General features: G+C 40.5%; 1 protein-coding gene across 3 annotated transcripts in view; it reads left to right on the top strand.

Moving 5' to 3' along the window:
* The window catches only part of TMCC3 (transmembrane and coiled-coil domain family 3), a 156,194-nt gene that overhangs the window by 98,844 nt on the left and 38,214 nt on the right, over positions 1 to 19,136 (top strand). The window contains exon 1 of one of the 3 annotated variants that reach the window (XM_076334695.1): positions 1,623 to 1,830. The exons of the other annotated variants lie outside the window; for them this stretch is intronic. Within the exon in view, the coding sequence (XP_076190810.1) occupies positions 1,753 to 1,830 (78 nt within the window). The 5' untranslated portion in view covers positions 1,623 to 1,752. Of the gene's footprint in view, positions 1 to 1,622; positions 1,831 to 19,136 lie in introns of those variants that run through there. 3 annotated transcript variants of the gene reach the window in all.

The raw sequence follows: 19,136 nt of genomic DNA, 5'->3' as shown, positions 1-19,136 counted from the left end.
GTGTTAGAGTTGAAGAAGAAACACCTGCCAAGAAGGTGAGGTCTAGGATTTATTTTTACTTTGGAATTTCAGGTCTTTCATTTTTGAAGACCTCATTACATGAAAACACCAAGGAGGCCCTTGTGTCAGATAATCAACCTCTGATAGTAGTGTTGTCTCGGAACATAAGATTCCAATAAAAAATGTACATGGTGTCAGGGGAATATTTTTTAAAAGCTGCAAGCCCCCCCTAGGATAGGGGGGGCTTGATTTATGATCAACAACAGTACAACACAGGGGAGCCTGTGTTGATTTATGTATGTTTATATGTGCACGTGCCTTGGGACTGTTGCTGTCTCCAACTAGAAAAGAAAAGCACTATGACTCATGCATGAGCATCGTAACAACTGTACCTAAAAGGGGAAGTCCTGCTGCTGTGGCAAGGGAGACAGTCTGAAGGAACTCCAGATTTACTTTGTATAACGAGGTAGAAGTGGTAACCCAACTATTCTACTTATTCCAGAAAAGAAAAAAGTACATCTCCTTTACGACTAAATGAGTGATTATAAAAACGGTATTCTATTTACACTTTTCAGTAGTTTAAAATGCGTTGTTACTGATTTAAATGCATTCCTCAGCATAGGTGTTCTGAAGATAAACGCACAAATCAGTCAGGAACTCCACTCAACTCTTAGGAACTTAAGTACATTGGCATACGCATGCCCTGGAAAACAAGTTTTCCTTGGGTGTTCACAAGCATGGTTTGAAGCTCCCCTGTGCTAGGACACTGAAGGATTTATCTCATATGTGTAATGTGCAGAGATAGGGACTGAATTGTTTGCCGTGCCTCACTGACCACTTTGGAGAATGCAGACCCTGATTATTTAGTTGGTTTGACAGAATTTTTATAATATGTTTATTGTGGAAGCCTCTGGGTATCAAGGGCTTTCCAGCAGCAGCACTCAGCTGTGTCCAGGGTGCCTTATGCTACCGCAAAACAGTCAAAACCTTCCAAGTGAGTCCGCCCCAAAACGACAACATACTTAATACTTCTGGTTTCTTCCTTTCTTTTCCCTTTGGACTTCTGAACTTTTAGGATTTGCTATGTTTTGTGAGGTTTCGCTGTAGCCCACAGGGTCTAGATTTCTTTTAACAGGAGTCGAGATGGCCACTTGACGGTAACTCCCTTCAAGAGCTGCAGCTTTAGCGAAAAGCCTGAATCAAACCAGCGGTTGTCAGCAGGAGGAATGGGACTGTCACCCCTCCGTCCAGCCAGGGGGATCATCCTTGCCCCAGCTCCTGCTGCCCCCTCAGAAGCGCCGGCCTTCAAAATTAAAAAGAAAAAGCGATTTATGGCCCGCTCCCTCTGGCTAAAGCTCGATCCCACCTTCTTCTCCCCTCAGGCGCCCTCCCTTTTTCGGAGGGGGGGGGGAAACACCACGGCCCCGACCCCCTCACGACCCGACCGTTAGGCGCCACAACGCTCGGCCGACGCCCGCCTCGCCCCTTGCGGCGGGAGCCGGAGCGCTGAGGGGTTAATCCGGGTGTGCCGGCTGAGGAGAAGCGGAGCGGCTGCCGCCGCGGTGCGGGAGGGCCGGGCACGCCCCTCCGGGCGTGCCCGGCCCTCCCGCACCGCGGCGGCAGCCCCGAGCCCCTTCCGTGCCGCGGCCGTTGGGCTGGCGGTTGGGCGGCCGTTGAGGGGACCCCTACCTGCGTGCGGGCTTTTGGCGGGCACCGCTGAGGAGGAGGAGGCGGCGGCGGCGGCGGGGCAGCATGCCAGGCAGCGACACGGTGCTAGCCGTCGATAGGACGTACTCGGACCCGGAGCGGCACCGGCGCCGCAAGACGCGGGTAAGGCGTGTGAGGGCACGGGAAGGGCTGTCGGGGCGACCCTCGGAAGCAGACGGCCTGGGGAGGCGAGGGTGGTGGGGCTGCCGGGTGGGCCTGGGTGCCGAGCTCTGAGAGGCAACCGCCAACCTGAGGTCTCCGCGTTTGCTACCTTGTCAATCTAAAGGGAAGTTTTTTATCTGTGCTTTTTTCCTATTCCTACTCTAAATACTCTGGTATAAGAAAACGGAACGAAACTGATTGTTGATATAACAGAAACTGACGTTCAAGATATATCCACAACAGAAACTATTTGGAGGTGAGAGCAAGAGAACTTACTCACCAAAGTCAACAGCGCTGATGATTTAATGAAGTGACTCTGTATCTAGATCACACTGGTGGATATCTGGTTTTGGTCCTGTTTCTCCAGGTTTCTGTTTAATAAACTGTGGATCAGGTGGTTGTATCTAGCAGCAGAGAATGATTACAATTCCCTTCCTGAAGTTACAAGAGGGCTGTGGCAGGGGTGGAGATCGACAGAAAAGGTGTATTTGTGTGTGCTAGGGATAAAGTAAGGATATACTGTATATCCATGACATAGGTGTTTATGGTTTTTCTTATGGTCTTCTGGCAAGTTCATCTTTCTTTATCTTACTATTTTGATGGTTTGTTCATACAATATATTATAACCATGTACAGGTAATGCTCGTGATCCTTTCATATATTTATTAGCCTTTGTGGTGAATGTCACGCTGATGAAGACAGTTGGCTCTCTAGTTTATGCACAGATTTCAAATTCTTACGTAAATGCTCAGCTCAAACAGGTGTAAAACAAATGGCTCTTTCTTCCCATGCACTGCAGAAAGACGTGAAGAAAAAGAAGGTTGCTCTAGCTGACTTGGGGTATCAGCAGAAATTCTGTTTTCCATGCTAAGATGAGATCCTGCATGTGTCAATAAATGAGCTTTACAGTTTGAAGTGTAGGAATTAGCTATTTGTGAAGGAAGACTGTTTTTTTTGTTTGTTTTTTAATTTTGTTTTGTGTTATTTTTTCCTGTACTGCACCTTAGTCATTCTTTCCATCCCTCCAGCCCATTAATTGACAGTGCTGGAAAGGAAATGGTGTGCTTCAGATTGTTGCTGCATAATGAAATGTTCGAAAAATAGGTAACCCTATACACTGTACCTTTACTACTGGAGTCTACAATGCTTTTCATACTGTAGGCCAGGTGCACGTGCTAGTCATAACCCAGTTAATTTTATGTATTTCCTTTGTTTTTCTCTTTGCAAGTTGAACTAAGTAGTTTTTCTTCATTGTTCTTGCTGTAAGAATAATGCACTACCTAGCTTACTGTGGCCATGGAAGAAAGTTGCATACCTTCAAGGATGATTTTTGGCATGTTTAAGAGTTAAACATGAAGCCTCCGCTCTATAGTCTAGCTGATCTGCTTAAAAGCATAAAGTATCATGACTAACATTCAGGTTGTGTATTGTACTTATGTATTGAAAAATGAAAAAAATCTCATGCTTAAGACAATTTTATGAAGGCATTGGGCTTTTGTCTGATTTTGGGTTTCTTTTCAACAGGATTAGCCTCTCCTTCTCTTCCTGTGACCGTGAGAACTGGAAATATAACTCTGTGACAAGTTTGTAGAGTTGTATGTAATTGCATTGCTCCAGGATTTGGGCTTTACAAGTTGTGTCAGATATCACAGAACTTGTAATATAATTGCTAGAGGTGGTAGCAGCAGGTTGTATGTTCCAGATGATGGCAAGAGCTGGTATTAAATCCATTTGTGCTTATTCCAGACAAATGGGAATTTTTCCTGGGTAAATTGCCTGGATAATTTCAACATTTCTCTTACTGCTTTAACCTTGGGGGATGGAAATGGTCAGGCACTGGAGCAGCAACAACTGGTGGTATTATGCAGGAAAGAAGCAAGAAAGCAGGATGCTGTTTTTCTTTTAGAGACTGAATAAAAAGCATCAGAGCAGCTGGAGTTAAAGCTGCCATTCTCAAACATTCATGGAGAAAAGCAATGCAGAGCATGAACATAGCAATACAGAGCTGATGGGAGGACGTTCGGAGAACCTGAACAAATTAGGGATACTTGCTTGTGTGAAGAAAGTCTTGGAATTATTTTTGTCAGCAGGATAGGGACAGAGTATAGTAAGTAGGGTGAGATACATTTAATAAAGCCTGGGGGAAAGAGGTGTGTCAAAGTAGTTGTTGGATCTCATAGTCTCTGTATAACATAGGTTACTGAGTCCAGTTTTTGGGTGGGCGGGTTTCTCCAGCCCAATAGGTTACTGACTGTGTCTTTTAAACTCATCTAAGGATTTTTCTTACGAGAAAGTGAAGCCTTCTCAATGGACGGGCAAGACGACTGTTCCAAAATTGCAGCTGTATATCTGATAGGAAGGCATTACCAAATTCAGTTTGCAGAACTGCTAGAACAATTTACTGTGAATTTAGCCTTCTGAGTTTGTAAATGGTAGCATTTGAGGGGAAGAGTATTTTAAAATCCTTGCTGCAGCTAAAAAGCTCCTTCGGTGTAAGGCAATAGGTCTCTTCAGTACCTTCTTCTTTGAGGCCGTTTGAAGTATAAGATATCCTGGGCTCTGCTAACAACTCTCCAATGAACCATATGTCACATTTTGTGCAAAGTTGCCAGTGCCTGAAAGAGAGAGAACACTTTAATGAAGAACAACTGAGTCACTCTTAATGTGGGGGGAGTCACTGCTGCCTAAGGAGGCCAAGTATTTTGACAGAGGGGCTGGATTCCTGTTCTATTCCTTGGACGAGACACAAGAGAGCCAAGCTATGCTGTGTATGGCAGCACAGAGTGGGGCATAAAACTACTATTGCTTGTAGTGTAATGGTATCAGTGCCTTACAGTTTTGGTGTTATTTGGTGGGTATAGATTTACAGTCATGTGGTTACCTTGGTTCTGGTAAATCATCCATCCCCAGCTCTAAGAAGGGTACCCTTCCAGGAGACTTTTCCTGCCTTTCCTTGTCAATGGTATCTGGTCACTGTAATCTGGATTACTGCAGCTCGCTCGGGTGGCACAGGTGGAACCAATGTGGACAATACAGCTGTGCAAAATGTTTCAGTTCACCTCTGCTAATGCCAGTTGCTGCAGCTTCACTGTGCTTCACATCCACTACTAGTCGATTCCTGCAACACTTCGAAAACTAATCCAAATCTTTCAAAATTGGGACCTAAGCCATGAAGTAGGACAAGATTTGGGAACAAGGTTTGCATTTTTAGCTGTGATGCACCAAGTACTGTTCTTGCTGGAATGTAGCTTGCAGGACAGCTAAAAAGTGTCATAGTGCTTTCTTAAGGGACTTGTTTTTGCAGTGAGTACTGTGGAAGACTAGAGGTGCTCAGATTCTGGCTACACCGTGCTTCTTAGGCAGTAAGTCCATGCAAATACAATAGTAACGTTCCTGATGCTCAAACTAGCTTAGCTATGCTAACTTATGCCTAATTGTGTTGACTTTTGCTTCTAGAGTATTGTGTCAGGACTGCCTTTCAAGGCTCTGTTAAAGCTGTTTTCTGTGAATGCTCACCAGGTTGTTCGATTTAGACCTCAGACACCTGTGTACACAATTTTTTTGCTGCTGATCAGGGCATTGCTCTTCACTCTTGATCTCTTACCCCTTACAGTACAACAATCCTCCACATTTCATCAGGATTATAACTTTATACATATGGCTTTGTAGGAGAAGAATCCTTTTCTAGTACAACTAAAACATGTGAATTCCTTTACTGCATCCCATCAGAAGTCTATGCAGTGGTACGTCCTGCTTTTAACAAGTACCAGATGCTTTAGAGAGACATGCAGGAAGTCCTAATTACGTAATTTCTTGCACATTGGAGCCTATTCAGAACTTTCTCTTGTTAGTGGTAGACTTATATTTGAAATTGTAAGAATTCTTCCTTTATTTAAAAAACAAAACAAAACAAAAACTACCTTCAACAGATGTGGTTTATTTATTAACAAATAGAGAATATTAATTTCAATCTTCTGCTTTCAGCTTTAGTGAGACTAGCAATAGAATCAAGTGTTTTGTGGATGAACTGATTCTTATGTGATCATGCATGCACAAAAAAAGGCTTACATTAAAAAAGAATACAGAAATCCACTTGCTTTCTAGTGATGAAAAAGCATTCTGTGGAATGTCTCTTCCAATTTTCCATGTCTCTCTTATGATCCCTCCCATTAATCTTGTCTATAAGCGAGGCAGTCTTTTTAATAATCTCTCCTCATATGGAAGTCTTTCTAAGCCTCTAATCACTTTCATCATCTGTCCTTGGATTCCCTTTATTTCTTAAAATCTTTAGTAGTTTAGAGGAAATAACATAAAGGGACCTAGAAGGATTAAAAATGTAAAAAAAGAAAAAGAACCCAAACAAAAAAACCCCAAACCAACCAAACCAAAAAAAACCCCACCCAAAACAAAACACCACCCCACCCACAGTTTAGGAGAAAGGGAGATTTAATCTCCTGGTGTTCCTTTCAATGCAAAGATTGCTGTAGAAGAAATCCTTGTTCTGGGCTTTTGTGACTGGTAAACAAACCTCCAGATATTTTGTGCTCTGAAGAACTTATGCACACTTTTCCCACAGTTCCCTTGTGTTTTGACATGAGATGAAGATAATTTGATGAGACAGAATATTGTTAAGACCTCTAAGCATTGGTTTTAAATCCATGGTGTACCTAGAAATGTGTGAAACCTGTTGAAGAGTAGGCTGCATGATGCAAGAGTATTGGGAATAAGAGAGGGAAACCACAATTGTAATGTGAACCCAAAAAGACAGATTAGCTGGTTAGAGCTGAAGAAAAGCCTGGTTTGTTCATGTAAAACAGTTTTGATTATCACATTTTGATTACTTTGTCATTGTAGAACTGTTTGGAAAACTGTAACTTCTTAATTTTTTTTGCTAGTGCCAGAAAGGAATGTTAGGAAGTTCACAAACTTTGAGTTTTGGGATTAAATGCATGTAAAAGTTAAAGGTCAGCGTTAGGTGTAATTTGTTGCTGTCAAACGAAAAAACGGGTGAAATTGTTGCTGTACAGCTTAGTATAGTATTTCTGTGCTCCCCTGATCCTGCAAGGTGAACCTCTTTGGTAGAGTTATAAGCCATAAAGGTTGTATTTTCACCCAATCCATCTTCTCCCTTCCAACCCAAGATGACAGTTTTAAACAGTAAATAGAAGTGGGGATGCATGTTCTTTTCAAGGTTTAAGCTGATTTTTAGGTTTGGAAGTTTTATATGTAGACCTTTCATAGTTCTCGGTCTTCACCTGGAAAATTCATGTCTCTGAAGATTGTACAGTGTCTTCTTTCCTTTGCTGTGCTTTTGATTCATCCTTATTGCAGTGGATGGTTTTGCTTGCAGGACTGGGGCATCTATTATCACCTTTTTAAATGTTAGGTATATTAAAAAAAAAAAAGGGTCACTGGGGGAAAATCACCAACCTGCTGGTTTGCTTTCTTTTTGAAGGACATGTAATTGTCCTTCTGTCAGGTTGCCAATGGTGATGTAGGGGATGCCAACAGCTCTAGATCCCTAGCTTGCTTATCGTCGTCATCTCCATAGGTAAGGCTTTAACTAGGCACCACCTGGCACAATATCTGCATAGAGGCTGAGCCTTTAAGGTTTTGGCTGGATTTGACATCTAACAATGTCCAGGCTAAAAAGATTGCCACTGCTCGTTGTCCAGTTTTAATTGTTTTGGCACCATTAGCAAGTGTGCAGCTTTCATTTTCATCCCCACAGTGAGTGTGGTTTTGGGAAAGACCTGTGTGGGAGATGGGTTTCTGTGTAGCATTGGGGAATGGTGGAACGTAATTCTCACTTTTCATTTATGTATCCAGATAGAGAAACTTTGGTAAAGAGCATTTGCATTATTGCTAATGAAGATTGCGAATATCTTTACTATTGAAAGTTTTCTGCTCTTCCCTTAGTCTGAAAGAAGAGCGGAGGATTAATATGCAAAGCCAAAAATAAACCTGCTGTTCTAAAGCCTTGACATATAGGACCTGGTAAACTGGGATGGCTTGCAGCTGTGCAGCTAACCTTTTTCAGACACTCGGCAAGTGAGGACTCCTCTAAGGCAGTTTTTTACATCATCGTACATAATCTAAGCTTTAATTTAGGGACAAGGATGAGAGTGGAGGGATATGTCTACTGGCTGAGATATAAAGAATATCTACAAATTGTGAGCTGTGATGCTGTTATTGTAGAAAGCTGAAATGAGGCGCTTTTTGTTCCAAAAAATTCCAGAAAAACTTAATAATGTTGAGAGCTGGCCCACTTCATTATTGTTCTGTTTAGGTGTTGCAACTGGATAAAATTCCAGAGGGCAGAAGTTATGGAAACCACTGCTACTAATATTTTCTTAGTTACCTCTGTATTGGACACTGAGACTATGGTGTACTTTAAGGGACCTTTGATATAAAATATTTGGCATCAATTCTAAATAATTCTTGGTTAACCTTTACTACAGTAGGCACCTTTTTCTTGGTTTACCTATTTGTGTACAGTTTAGTAATGGTTATCATCCTTTGTAAACTTTTGTTTCAGTAGCTCTGGATGAAGAAGTTAGGTGGAGATGCAAAGAATTAACATTGTGCTATTGAGTTAAAATAAAAATGTGATCCAAGTAGTGCTGAATTCATTGGAAACTTTTGATTGACGTCAGTGGCCTATGGAACCAATCCGAGATGAATTAGAACAGCCTTAATGGAAAATGCTGTATGTATTAAGTGTTCTTTACAAGATGGTAGATGCTACTTCCAGTTCGTATTATAGTCTCATCTAGCTTAAACCAGGATGGTGTAGGTGGGTTTTCATCTTTGTTTTTGTTTTGTAGATAAATGCTCTTGTAGTGGGTTTGGCTAAAAATGTATGGAAACCTGTTTAGTTTCCTGGCAAAGGTTGTGACAAAAAGAGCAGCCTCTGTGTGTGTGTTATCTAAGGATTGCAACAATTAAACACTCTGATTATTGATGTCATGTGATTTTTGTTAAAGTTAATAGAACTATGGCTTTCAAAAAGGCTACTCGCGTTTACAAGATACTACACCATTGGCTTCCAAGCATTAAATAAGATTTTTTTTTTCTATTGACTTGCTAATCCTGTGTTTAAAGCAAGGCTTTTCAGTTGAAGATGAAGCATTATGGTGGAAATTGGTGTTTTAAAGATAGGGAAGACTGCAATGCTCTGGAGTCAGTTTATATGCGCAGGAGGTTGACTTATAAAATGAGACAAAGCGTTGTGCAGAGCTGGTGGAAGTGTAAGTCCTCCATTCTTAAGAAAAACCTGATATTGCCTACCACCACCAAAAAAGCAAGTAACACAGCTTACAGGAAATGTGAGGAGTCAGTGCTTTGGAGTCTGTAGATTATTAGTTTTTAAATCAAAGTGAATTTCTAAGTGGGCTTTCAGTGCTACACTACAAGAACTACTGTGACAGGAAGAGAAGCCTTGTTAGGGTAAGTTGATGTAGCAAGTTTCTCTGGTTTTACAGCATTCACTCCTCCTTTTATTCCAAGTTATTCCAGTACATGTAATACAGAAATTACAATTAAGCTAGTGCTCATTGTTCAAATGCAAAATGATATAAATATGCAGAAAATGTGCTGCTTTATACCAGCATGTCTGTACAGGTGAGCGACACCCGAAGATCAAACTGGCAGACCAGTTAGAACTGACTCTTAACATTTTTCTAATTCAGGGCAGTACAGCTTAGTAGCATACTGTACTGTAAGTGTGCTTAGGACTTCTGAAGATTCACTGCTTCGCCCTCACTTCCTAGGAGATAAATTTAAATCGAACGGGAGGTGACTGACTGTTGGACTCTAGTGGTCATTGACTGTGTTTTGGATTACAGTAGACAAGAAGCTTTGGTTGAAGGCTGCAGACAGCTGCAAGGAAAGGTGGAAGCTTTGGAACTGAGTAGGATCAAACCCAGTACTAGTCTCAAAGAGACATTTAGTGTTAGAAAAACTAAATGAACAGATCTTGCTGAGTGAGAGTTGCCTAGATCAGGTGTGAGGAACTCTTGTTTCTTAAGAAGGGTCAAAGACGACTTTTGTCTGTGCACTCATTCATTCACAGCTTCTCCTCCAGTCTGCAGCATTGCAGGTTGCCACCTTCATCCTGCCAGCTTTCCCAAAGCTACTCAGAGCTATCTTGTATCAAGTCCATTAACAACACCCTAGCATGGGGCTCCTTCATCCCCACTGTGGTCATATTATGCTACAGATTCTGCACCCGTCCCAGTGCCAAGCTTCCTCACTCCCTGTCCCAGGGCTGAGGGGCAGGGGACGTGTGTGGGCAGCTCTCAGCGGCTTTTAGGCATGGTCAGGGCATAGCAAAGATAGTAGGGACACATGATGGAATGTGAGGAATAGAAGTGGGACTTCAGATGCTCTGCCCAGGATGGAGTCACTCCCACTTTCTCCTTGTCTCTCTCTCTTTCACCTTTTTTTTTTTTTTAAGAGAAGTGTCTAAGTGTTGTAGATGCTGTAAATGAGACACAGAATTTCATCTGCAGTAAATTTTGAATGTACTTTAAATACCTTTGAATCCACACTTTGATATTTGTGCTGTATGTGGACACTGAATTATCAGTGTCAATAGTGTCATACCAGTGTAAATATATTATAAATATTTTGTTATTATAATGAAATATCATTACCTTATGTAAGTCTAGAAGAAACATGAGTTCAAATCTGAAAATGATAGTAACCAGGAAAGGACAGGAGAAATGCTTCTTGGTGTTGGGGGTGGGGCACACATTAAAAAAAGCAAAGGAAGAAAAGGTAATAAAATATTGTTAGTGTGGAGTGACTAATACAGTAAAAATGTTAAGCAAGAAATGTACATTGCTCCTGTGATACGTCTTTCTGTTAAGGCATTTTGTTGAAGGAAAGCTTTGTTAAATGTCAACTTCTGGAACCCTTTCTTCCCATACCTGCCTCAATTCTACTGTTCACCAGTAACATTCTGACACATTGGGTTACGAAGAGGATGCATCCTGTATCACATGCCTTTGGATTCTCTTTGGTCTGGTAAAATAATACTTGACTACACTTATTGAATTATATATCTGGCTTTCTTTTTTTTTTTGTTTGTACTTAAACCACTGTGAAGAATCTGCAATGTATTGAAGCAAGCATGAAAAATTGGATTTGGCTAGAATCAGGCTAAAAATTTATGCCAGAGGTCAGGTGTAATTTTCTTGTTTCCCTTCTCGACTCCACACAGATGACTTGAAAATACAATAAAATGCTTCAATACTTGATACTACTCCAGTTACTGATGCATGAGCATAGTATGTGGGTGCGCGGCTCTTACTATGTTAGGAATCTTTTTTTTACTAAAAGTTTTGGCAGGAATAACACAATTCTGTGTCATGGTTGTCCCTGGTATTTGTTGCCAGATCAGCAAAACATCTCTTCACATAATCAGGTTTCTGATTTCTTTCTTCCCCTTTCCCTCTTATGTCCAGAAAAAGTGGTTATCTTTGTTCATTCCCTCTCCCCCCATATCTTAAGGAAGAAATCTGGTTACCTCTTGTCACATGTAACCAGTCCTTTTTTGGAGCAAATTACACAGTTTCAGTTTTGATGGACAAAAGAAGGATGACAGCCTGCTCCTAAGATAAGAGTTAAAGGTATATTCTTAGGAGTCTCTTTTAAAGCCAGGTAGTAAATGGCAGCAGACTGATTCAGTAGCTACCAGGCTCCTGTTGTGCTAAAACGTGTCCAGGAGGTTGACAGTGAGTTTGCCATACTCTTAAGTTGTTGTCCTGCTCAGCTTTTTGTGATGGTCTCAACAGTAGAACCCTTTCTTCACACATGAATTCATGCAATGGGTGACACTCAGGCCCTTCTGATATGCAGCATCATCACAAGCAGGTGCTGCTGGCCCTGATGAGGGCCTGTGATCTGCACAAAAATTACACTCCTTCTGTCCTGTGCAAGTGGATTGGATTTCGTAGACCTTTGTACCAGAGGCATGGGAAGGCTGGGGGATGAAAGAGAGTGAAAGCATTTCTTAACAAGACCTGAGGAAGATTTAAGAAAAGGAGAAGAGTGAAGACAATGAGAAGATCTTTCACAATCGGTGAGAGTTTCTCCTCTGTTTGCCAGTAGGTATATGAAGAAATTCTGAGACTGTCCATGTTGGCCCTTGCATATTTTGTTCCCATAAACTGTATGGATGTGGTCCTAAGTAATTTGTCTTGGGAAGCACCAAGGAGCATTACTGTCTGTAAGAGCTACATGCTTACTGCTACTGGTAAAGGAGGTGTGCCATTATCAGGTCATTTCATTGTGTCTCTCCTGTGGTATTCTCTCTCCAGTGCACAGAGAGATCCTATTGAGCAAATCTTCTATTTCTGATATTTATGAAACTGGTTTCCTATGGATTTCTACCTGAGGGACATCATGGTGTCTTGCAAAATAATTTAATGTAGAAAAAAGATGCACCTTTCTTTTCTGTGTGATTTTTTTGCCTCCAAGGAACACTTTCTCTCTCTTTTTACCAAGGAACTGGAAAGTCTTGGATTGCAGGTAATATTCAGGAGAATGAATAAGACATGAACTGACAAAGCTCAATCGGAAAGTGATCAAGTGGAATCTCTAGTGACATTCATAAAACTTGGTGTCAGGCTTTTGTTTGTGATTTGCTGATGCCAGAAGCTATGATGTTCTTTTAGGTTTGGGAAGCTGGGCTTTGAGTGCAGTAGCTTACGAATTGTTCTTTCACAAAGTGTTTTGACCTACGTTGCCACTTTTCATGCATGCTTTAGGTGGGATTTCTCATTTACTAGTGAATATGTACATTACACTGTATGTACATACATCGCATATATGCAAACTGCTCTTTAATTTTGAAGAAGTACTCTTGCAATGAAGATACACCCACTTGTGTTTTGAAACAAATAGCCAAGCCCTTGTTTCAGTTATACTTGTTTGGACTTGAGAGAGTCAACTAGAATAATCTTTGTGTTCTCTATGCCATTATGCGGTGTGGCAGTTAATGTCAGAGAAGGTTGAAGTTCAGTTATTTGCTTGAAGAGTATCTATGTTTTGAAATGAAGTCTAGAGCAGTGGTGACGATGTTAGCCTAAGGCTCTGGTGACATGAGTTCAGGCTACTGTGGCAGCTATCAGCCCTTGTGTAAGGATGGGAGTCATTTAACCTCTCTGAAGAGAACATGATTTCTCCCAGTGTGCACAGGGGAGGGGATAAATACTGTGAAGGGTACATACTTCAGAATCGTTAGTCATCTGGATGGACTTAAAAAAAACCCCACCACAAACCTCTGACTTTTTTGTGGAGATCCAAAAATATGCAGTGGGTGCATGTTCCTGCTTTCCACATCAGGCAGATTTTAAGACTGTCTGCCATAGGTGCTTCTTCCCCCAAAAAATTGTTCAAGTTTTGAGTAACTGTTTGAAATTGGGCATCTGCTCTTACGGTAGTTGTGTAGGACACCCTCTGTAGCTGAGCAGGGTACAGCTCTTGCAGGTGATCTGCTTGATCTCTGTTGATTTGGTGATTTGGTAGAAGCTTAGAAGTTTAAACTAAATCACATATAGGTGAGCATCTGAAGCTGGGTGAGACTAAATCCACTCTAAATAGCTGTGTAGCAGTGGATAAGGCACTGCAGAAAAGATGCAAGTTTCACCATTTTTCATGCATTTAAGAACTAGGTGTATGTACTGAATATCTAGGCATCTGTGCCAAATCAACTTTACTCCTGAGTGGTACTTAAAGTTCCTTTTATTAGGCAGACAAGCAAAAGGCTTTTCTGGCTCTCCCTCTTGCAGTGTGCATTCTTAATATTACTGAATCTTCATTTCACTTATGCATAACTACTGTTTTAAGAAAACTTTTTTTTTAAATCTCTGTCTTTTGCCAGCTTTGCCATTATGCATAGAAACCATTGGTCTCTGGTTGCTCAGAAATTTGGCAGTACAGGATGTTACCTTTCCTTTCCCCTTTTCTCTCTGTTTTGGCTCAATTATGATTATTATAGAGTGCTCCTGCTGTCAGTACTGTACAGAAATGCATTCTTTTTCTCTGTGTAGTTAAGCCAGAATTAAATTGTGGGAGGGTTGCTTTTTTTTTATAAAGGAACAAAGGTGAAAAAATACCAATGTGTAACTTGGAAAGAGAATAATCTTAAGTTTACCTTATGGTTACTGCAAGAAAGTAAAAGATTGCTTCTGTAAATCTGTAGGGCTCTTTTTACTTCTAGTAGCAGCATGTGCTTCTGATAATGTTAAGTTTCGCAGTGTTTTGCACTTTGTTAGTGGTGCATTGAGTTGGAATTAGACTGGTACTGACTTCCATGTGTCGTCCTGTGGGAGACTTGAGGCTCAAGGCAGATGAGACCACTACCAGGGCATTCCTGTCAGCTGTGTCCTGCTCTTGGGTAAATCCACAGCAACATTGGGTAATTTCAGTGGTGCAGGACTAGGCCTTCTGCAGATGCTATTTGTAATAATTTCATTAATGAAAACAGGCATTTATGAACTTATAGCGTGTCAGTAAGTAGTCAGAAAGAGACAAGCTTTTAGTGATAGGAACTGGGAGCACACAGCCACAGTGTGAAGTATTTGTGTTGTCTTGTTATAGGTGTTGCTGATGGGGGAAAAAAAAAAAATCATTCTTTGAGCAAGGTAGGCATCACAAGGTTCAGAAATTCAGAACTTGATTTTTAAAAAGCCCAAGGCAGAAATTTCTGTAGGAATTTTTAGAATGTGGAATTGGAAGGTGTGATTGAACTTATTTCTTTGTGTATACATGTGTCCTGGTTTCGGCAGGGATAGAGTTAATTTCCTTCCTAGTAGCTGGTACAGTGCTGTGTTTTGGATTTAATATGAGAATAATGTTGATAACACACCGATGTTTTAGTTATTGCTAAGTAGTGCTTAAACTACGTCAAGGACTTTTCAGCTTCTCGTGCTCTACTGACTGAGAAGGCTGGAGGTGCACAAGAAGCTGGGAGGGGGCACAGCCAGGACAGCTGACCCAAACTGGCCAAAGGGACATTCCATACCATGTGACGTCATGCTCAGTACATAAACTGGGGAAAGCTGGCCGGGGGGGCCGCTGCTCGGGGACTGGCTGGGCATCGGTTGGCGGGTGGTGAGCAATTGCATTGTGCATCACTTGCTTTGCATATTATTATTTTATTTTATTTCCATTATTAAACTGTTTTTATCTCAACCCATGAGTTTTCTCACTTCTACTCTTCCAATTCTCTCCCCCATCCCACTGGGGGGGAGGAGGGGGAGCGGAGTGAGCGAGTGGCTGTGTGGTGCTCAGTTGCTGACTGAGGTTAAACCATGACGATACAGTACTACTTTGGGTTTGAAGTAAGCTTTTTTTTTCAGTACATTATTGGTTTAAGGAGTTCACCTTGGCCTTGCCTAACCTACAGCAAAAGATGTAATGATAGGACATATTAGACAGTTTGTTATTCCTCATGTGTCTGTTAGACCTCAGTCTACCTGAACCTTTTTGGCAGGTTCTGCCAATTAAAATGAATCCTCCCTAAAGAGCGGGAATCTAGTTTTCTAAGACTAGGATGTAAAGTTGTACGGTGTTTGAGCCTATGCAGTGAGTCTTCACATCTTGGCAAGAAGTGCTGTGCGGTAAGTTTTCAATGTTACTCTTATGTGTTGTTTACATGAGACTACTTTATGCCCAGACACTGGCAAGTATTAGTGCTGTCATGTTCATTTTGTAAAGTAGGTGTGGCTGAAAAAGGAACCCATATAGCACAGTGGCAGGGGTAGAAGGGCAAAGAAGGTTGAAGTTTGAGGTAGAAAGACTGTCTTTGAGCGCTGCTGTTGTATAAAGCATGTATAGAATTTGTACTCTATGTACTCAACAGAGGTCCAAACTAGAGGGTGCCTGAGAAAATACATAACTTAACTTGCATAAATCCTGGCCTTCCAGAGACAGATGATACTGTGTCCTATTTCCTTTGAAACTTTTAGTCTTTATGATGATCTTCTAATTTCCTCTATTCCAATCTTCAGAGTGAGAATGCATTAGTTCCCCTTCTAAGTGCTTCTTCAGCATGATCTGTCAGTGAATTCCCAAAACTGTAATGTCTTCTTTTCAGAATGTGCCCCGTAATCTTCAATATGTAATTGCTTTTGCTATTCCTGAATGGACTTCTGAAGAGAAAGGGGGAAAGGAGGGAGCTGGGGGAAAGAGGAGATTTCTGCCCTTTATCTACAGGCTCAAATCAGTGTCTGAGTTAAGGGAATTTGGGTCTGATGCTCATCACTCCCCAAGTGTAATATTTGTGCCTGCTTGCTTGTGACTGACAGTAGGTGGGGAGTTGCAGCACTGTCCCTGTTCCTGCAGACACACAGCTTATCTTGCCACTTTCACTCACTTTGTCTTTCTCTAGCAATGAGAAAACAAAGATTGTTCGGCCTTATACCATTATTACAGATGCTGATTGAATTAACTTGTACTGAAGTTGTTAATATGGAAACTGAAATCTTAACTGAGGACTTGGGTTAGAATTTGCATATTTAGAAGTGGAGAAAGTAATTTTATGTGTAAAACAAAACCCTCATACTGTTTTGGGTTTGTTTTTTTATAACATTTATGTCTGACTGTAGGACAATAAAGGGCTACAATTAATATGTAGACTGCCTAATAAGATAGCTTTAAAATGTCACGTAGAGTTAAATTCATATTATTAACATCCCTTGCACATTGCAATAGTATTTAATTTCTATTTTTAAGAAGAAATTTTTGTCTCTGGTTACATCCAGTGTAGCTTGCTAATTTTAGGGGTGTGAACTCCTCATGGTTTAGTGAGGCAAAGTTTTAATAGCTGCATCTGAATACTTGTTTAAAATTTATCACTGTATGTTTCTGTGTAGGGCCAAATATGTTGCTTATGATGTTGCTGTTTTGGTGACCAACAGGCTGATGGACTGATAAATACATACTTTTGTTAAAGTAAGGTTAGTGAATTGGAAATGGGAAGAAATTCTCATTCCAAGATGATTTTGAACAGTCTCATGTCTTAATATACTGAATCATCGTATTGGTGTGTTTTAATGCTACAGAGTTAGAATTGGCATGGAAGTATTGTATTTGAGCTGAGTTTTTGAAATTTCCATATAAGGGGCAGTGAACTTGCCGTTCACTTACTAGCCAACACATGAATCAATATCTTTATTTCCTGTAGTAATTATTCTTTGCTAAATTTGGGGAAGCTCTAATTTTAGAAGGGTAGTGCCTGGTGCCATCCAGTGCTGTGATTAACACACTAGTAAGATTCCGTTCTGAGTGCTCTGAGACTTCTGTGATAAATTTGCGTCATTCTCCGAAATGTCTTTTCCTCCTGGGGCAGACAGGTCTATCTGTTGTCATTATCTTCGCAATAGCAATAAGATTTAGGAGACAGTCGTGTTAACAAAGGTACAAAGTGTCCTCAATTCAACAGCACATTTCCAAACACACAAAACCCTCAGCATTATCACAGCAGATGTGCTTGCTTTTTTGAATGTGAATGCTCAGAAGTATTCCTTAGGCTAGCACTGTGCTCAGCTTTCTTCTGCCTGAGCAGGCTTTGCATTGTTTACTCAGCTCTTTGTCATTTTAAAAAGGGAGAATGGCTAAAGATGATGCCCATGCATTATTTGAAATTATAAGTATATGTTATATAATCTGCATCACTTCTGTATACTTTTTTTTTCAGAAGTGAACAAATTGACGTGAAAATATTGCAGTGTTCTGATATTTGAAGTTCCCAGAAGACACACTTCTATTTTTAATCTCCTTATTCTGAATTATGTTAAGTCATTCCCCTGTTTCCACCAAAGTAATGGACTTTCTCTACTGTAGAAAGCTCTTTTCTGGCAAGGTGTGCTCTTCATGCAACATGGCACTCTCAAGATAACTTTTTTCCTAAATGGACTCAGAACTCCCCGTTCTTGGTATGCTAGATATTACTCTTGCAGGTGCCAAATGAAGTTTCCTAATTGCTAGACATTAATTTAAAATGACCAGTTTGCACCAAATAATATATTTTCAGTAGTAAGAATTTCAGACTTGAGGTTGTCTGTGTTTTGTGGGAGAGAAGAGGACAAGGACGTAATTTTATTGCCATAATATGTCATTGTGTGTTTTATTTTATACGTATGTACACACATACATATATATGCATGTATAAAATATTTAAAATATTCATATCCTTTTTATATTTTATATATTTAACCTTTCTTTTCCTTTTAGAAAAATGAACATGAACAGAACTGAAGGATGAATACTGCATTTATCTTAGAAAATCTGGCTGATCTTTGCCTCCAGTGTTTTCTTTATGGAAAAAAAATGATTGTAAAATTACACCATGTGAAATGCATGGAATGTGATTATTTTTCTTTTTTTTCTGGGAGCTGTATTTCATACCAGTTCCTGCACTTTTCCATCTCTGGGAAAACTTGTATAGAAATTGTAGTTTGTCAACTTCATTATGAAAGGACAAAGTTGAGAGAATAGGGGTGAGGGCTATGAAGATGAGGAAGTCACTGTTAATCATTGTTCATCTGCAAGCTACCACAAGAAGAGAGAATTTTGTTGCTGTTGGCTCAGGACATATCCTCTTTTGGGATTTAATGGCCAGTATGAATTACAATAGCAACATGTATTAATTATTTTTATTTAAAACATTAGTATTTCAGTGGCTAAACTGCTCCTACTCTTGCATGTGGCGCCATGACTTCAGCCAGAAGTCTCATAAATTGAATTGCCTATGGTGGTTGTAATGCTGACAGTACTTTAGACTTGGTAACAAAGAACCTGTGCTATCGTATCAGCATATATTTTTCACATTACAGAAAACCCAGAAATCCTCTAAACAGCCCTAAAGATTCCTTGCGTTACAGCTCTAAATCCTGTCCAGAGCTTTTATGAAACTGATGGATCATTTTCAGATTCTTTGGGCATTTGTTTCCCAATCTGAAGCGTGCAGATTTCCCATCACCTCCTAGACTAGCTTTCTCTTCTCTTCCCTCTGCAGCCATTTCACTTTGGACTAATACATTCTTAGCTCTTCTGTCTCATTAGGTTTTGCCTCTCTTCGATACCTCTAAATTGTTTGTTAAGAGATTCAGATACTTCTTTCCAAAGTATTTACTTTTTTAATCCCTTAGAACTAGAAACAGTATGTTCCACTATGTAAATAAAAAGCGAATAGGTAAATTCCCCAGTGAAAATAAACTGGAAATGAGATTACCCTATTCAGGTTTGTGCATAGA

This window comes from Aptenodytes patagonicus, chromosome 1 (genome assembly GCF_965638725.1).
Source record: "Aptenodytes patagonicus chromosome 1, bAptPat1.pri.cur, whole genome shotgun sequence".
Classification (NCBI taxonomy): domain Eukaryota; kingdom Metazoa; phylum Chordata; class Aves; order Sphenisciformes; family Spheniscidae; genus Aptenodytes; species Aptenodytes patagonicus.
Note: the sequence above shows the minus strand (reverse complement) of the source record. Positions and strands in the feature narration are given on the sequence as shown.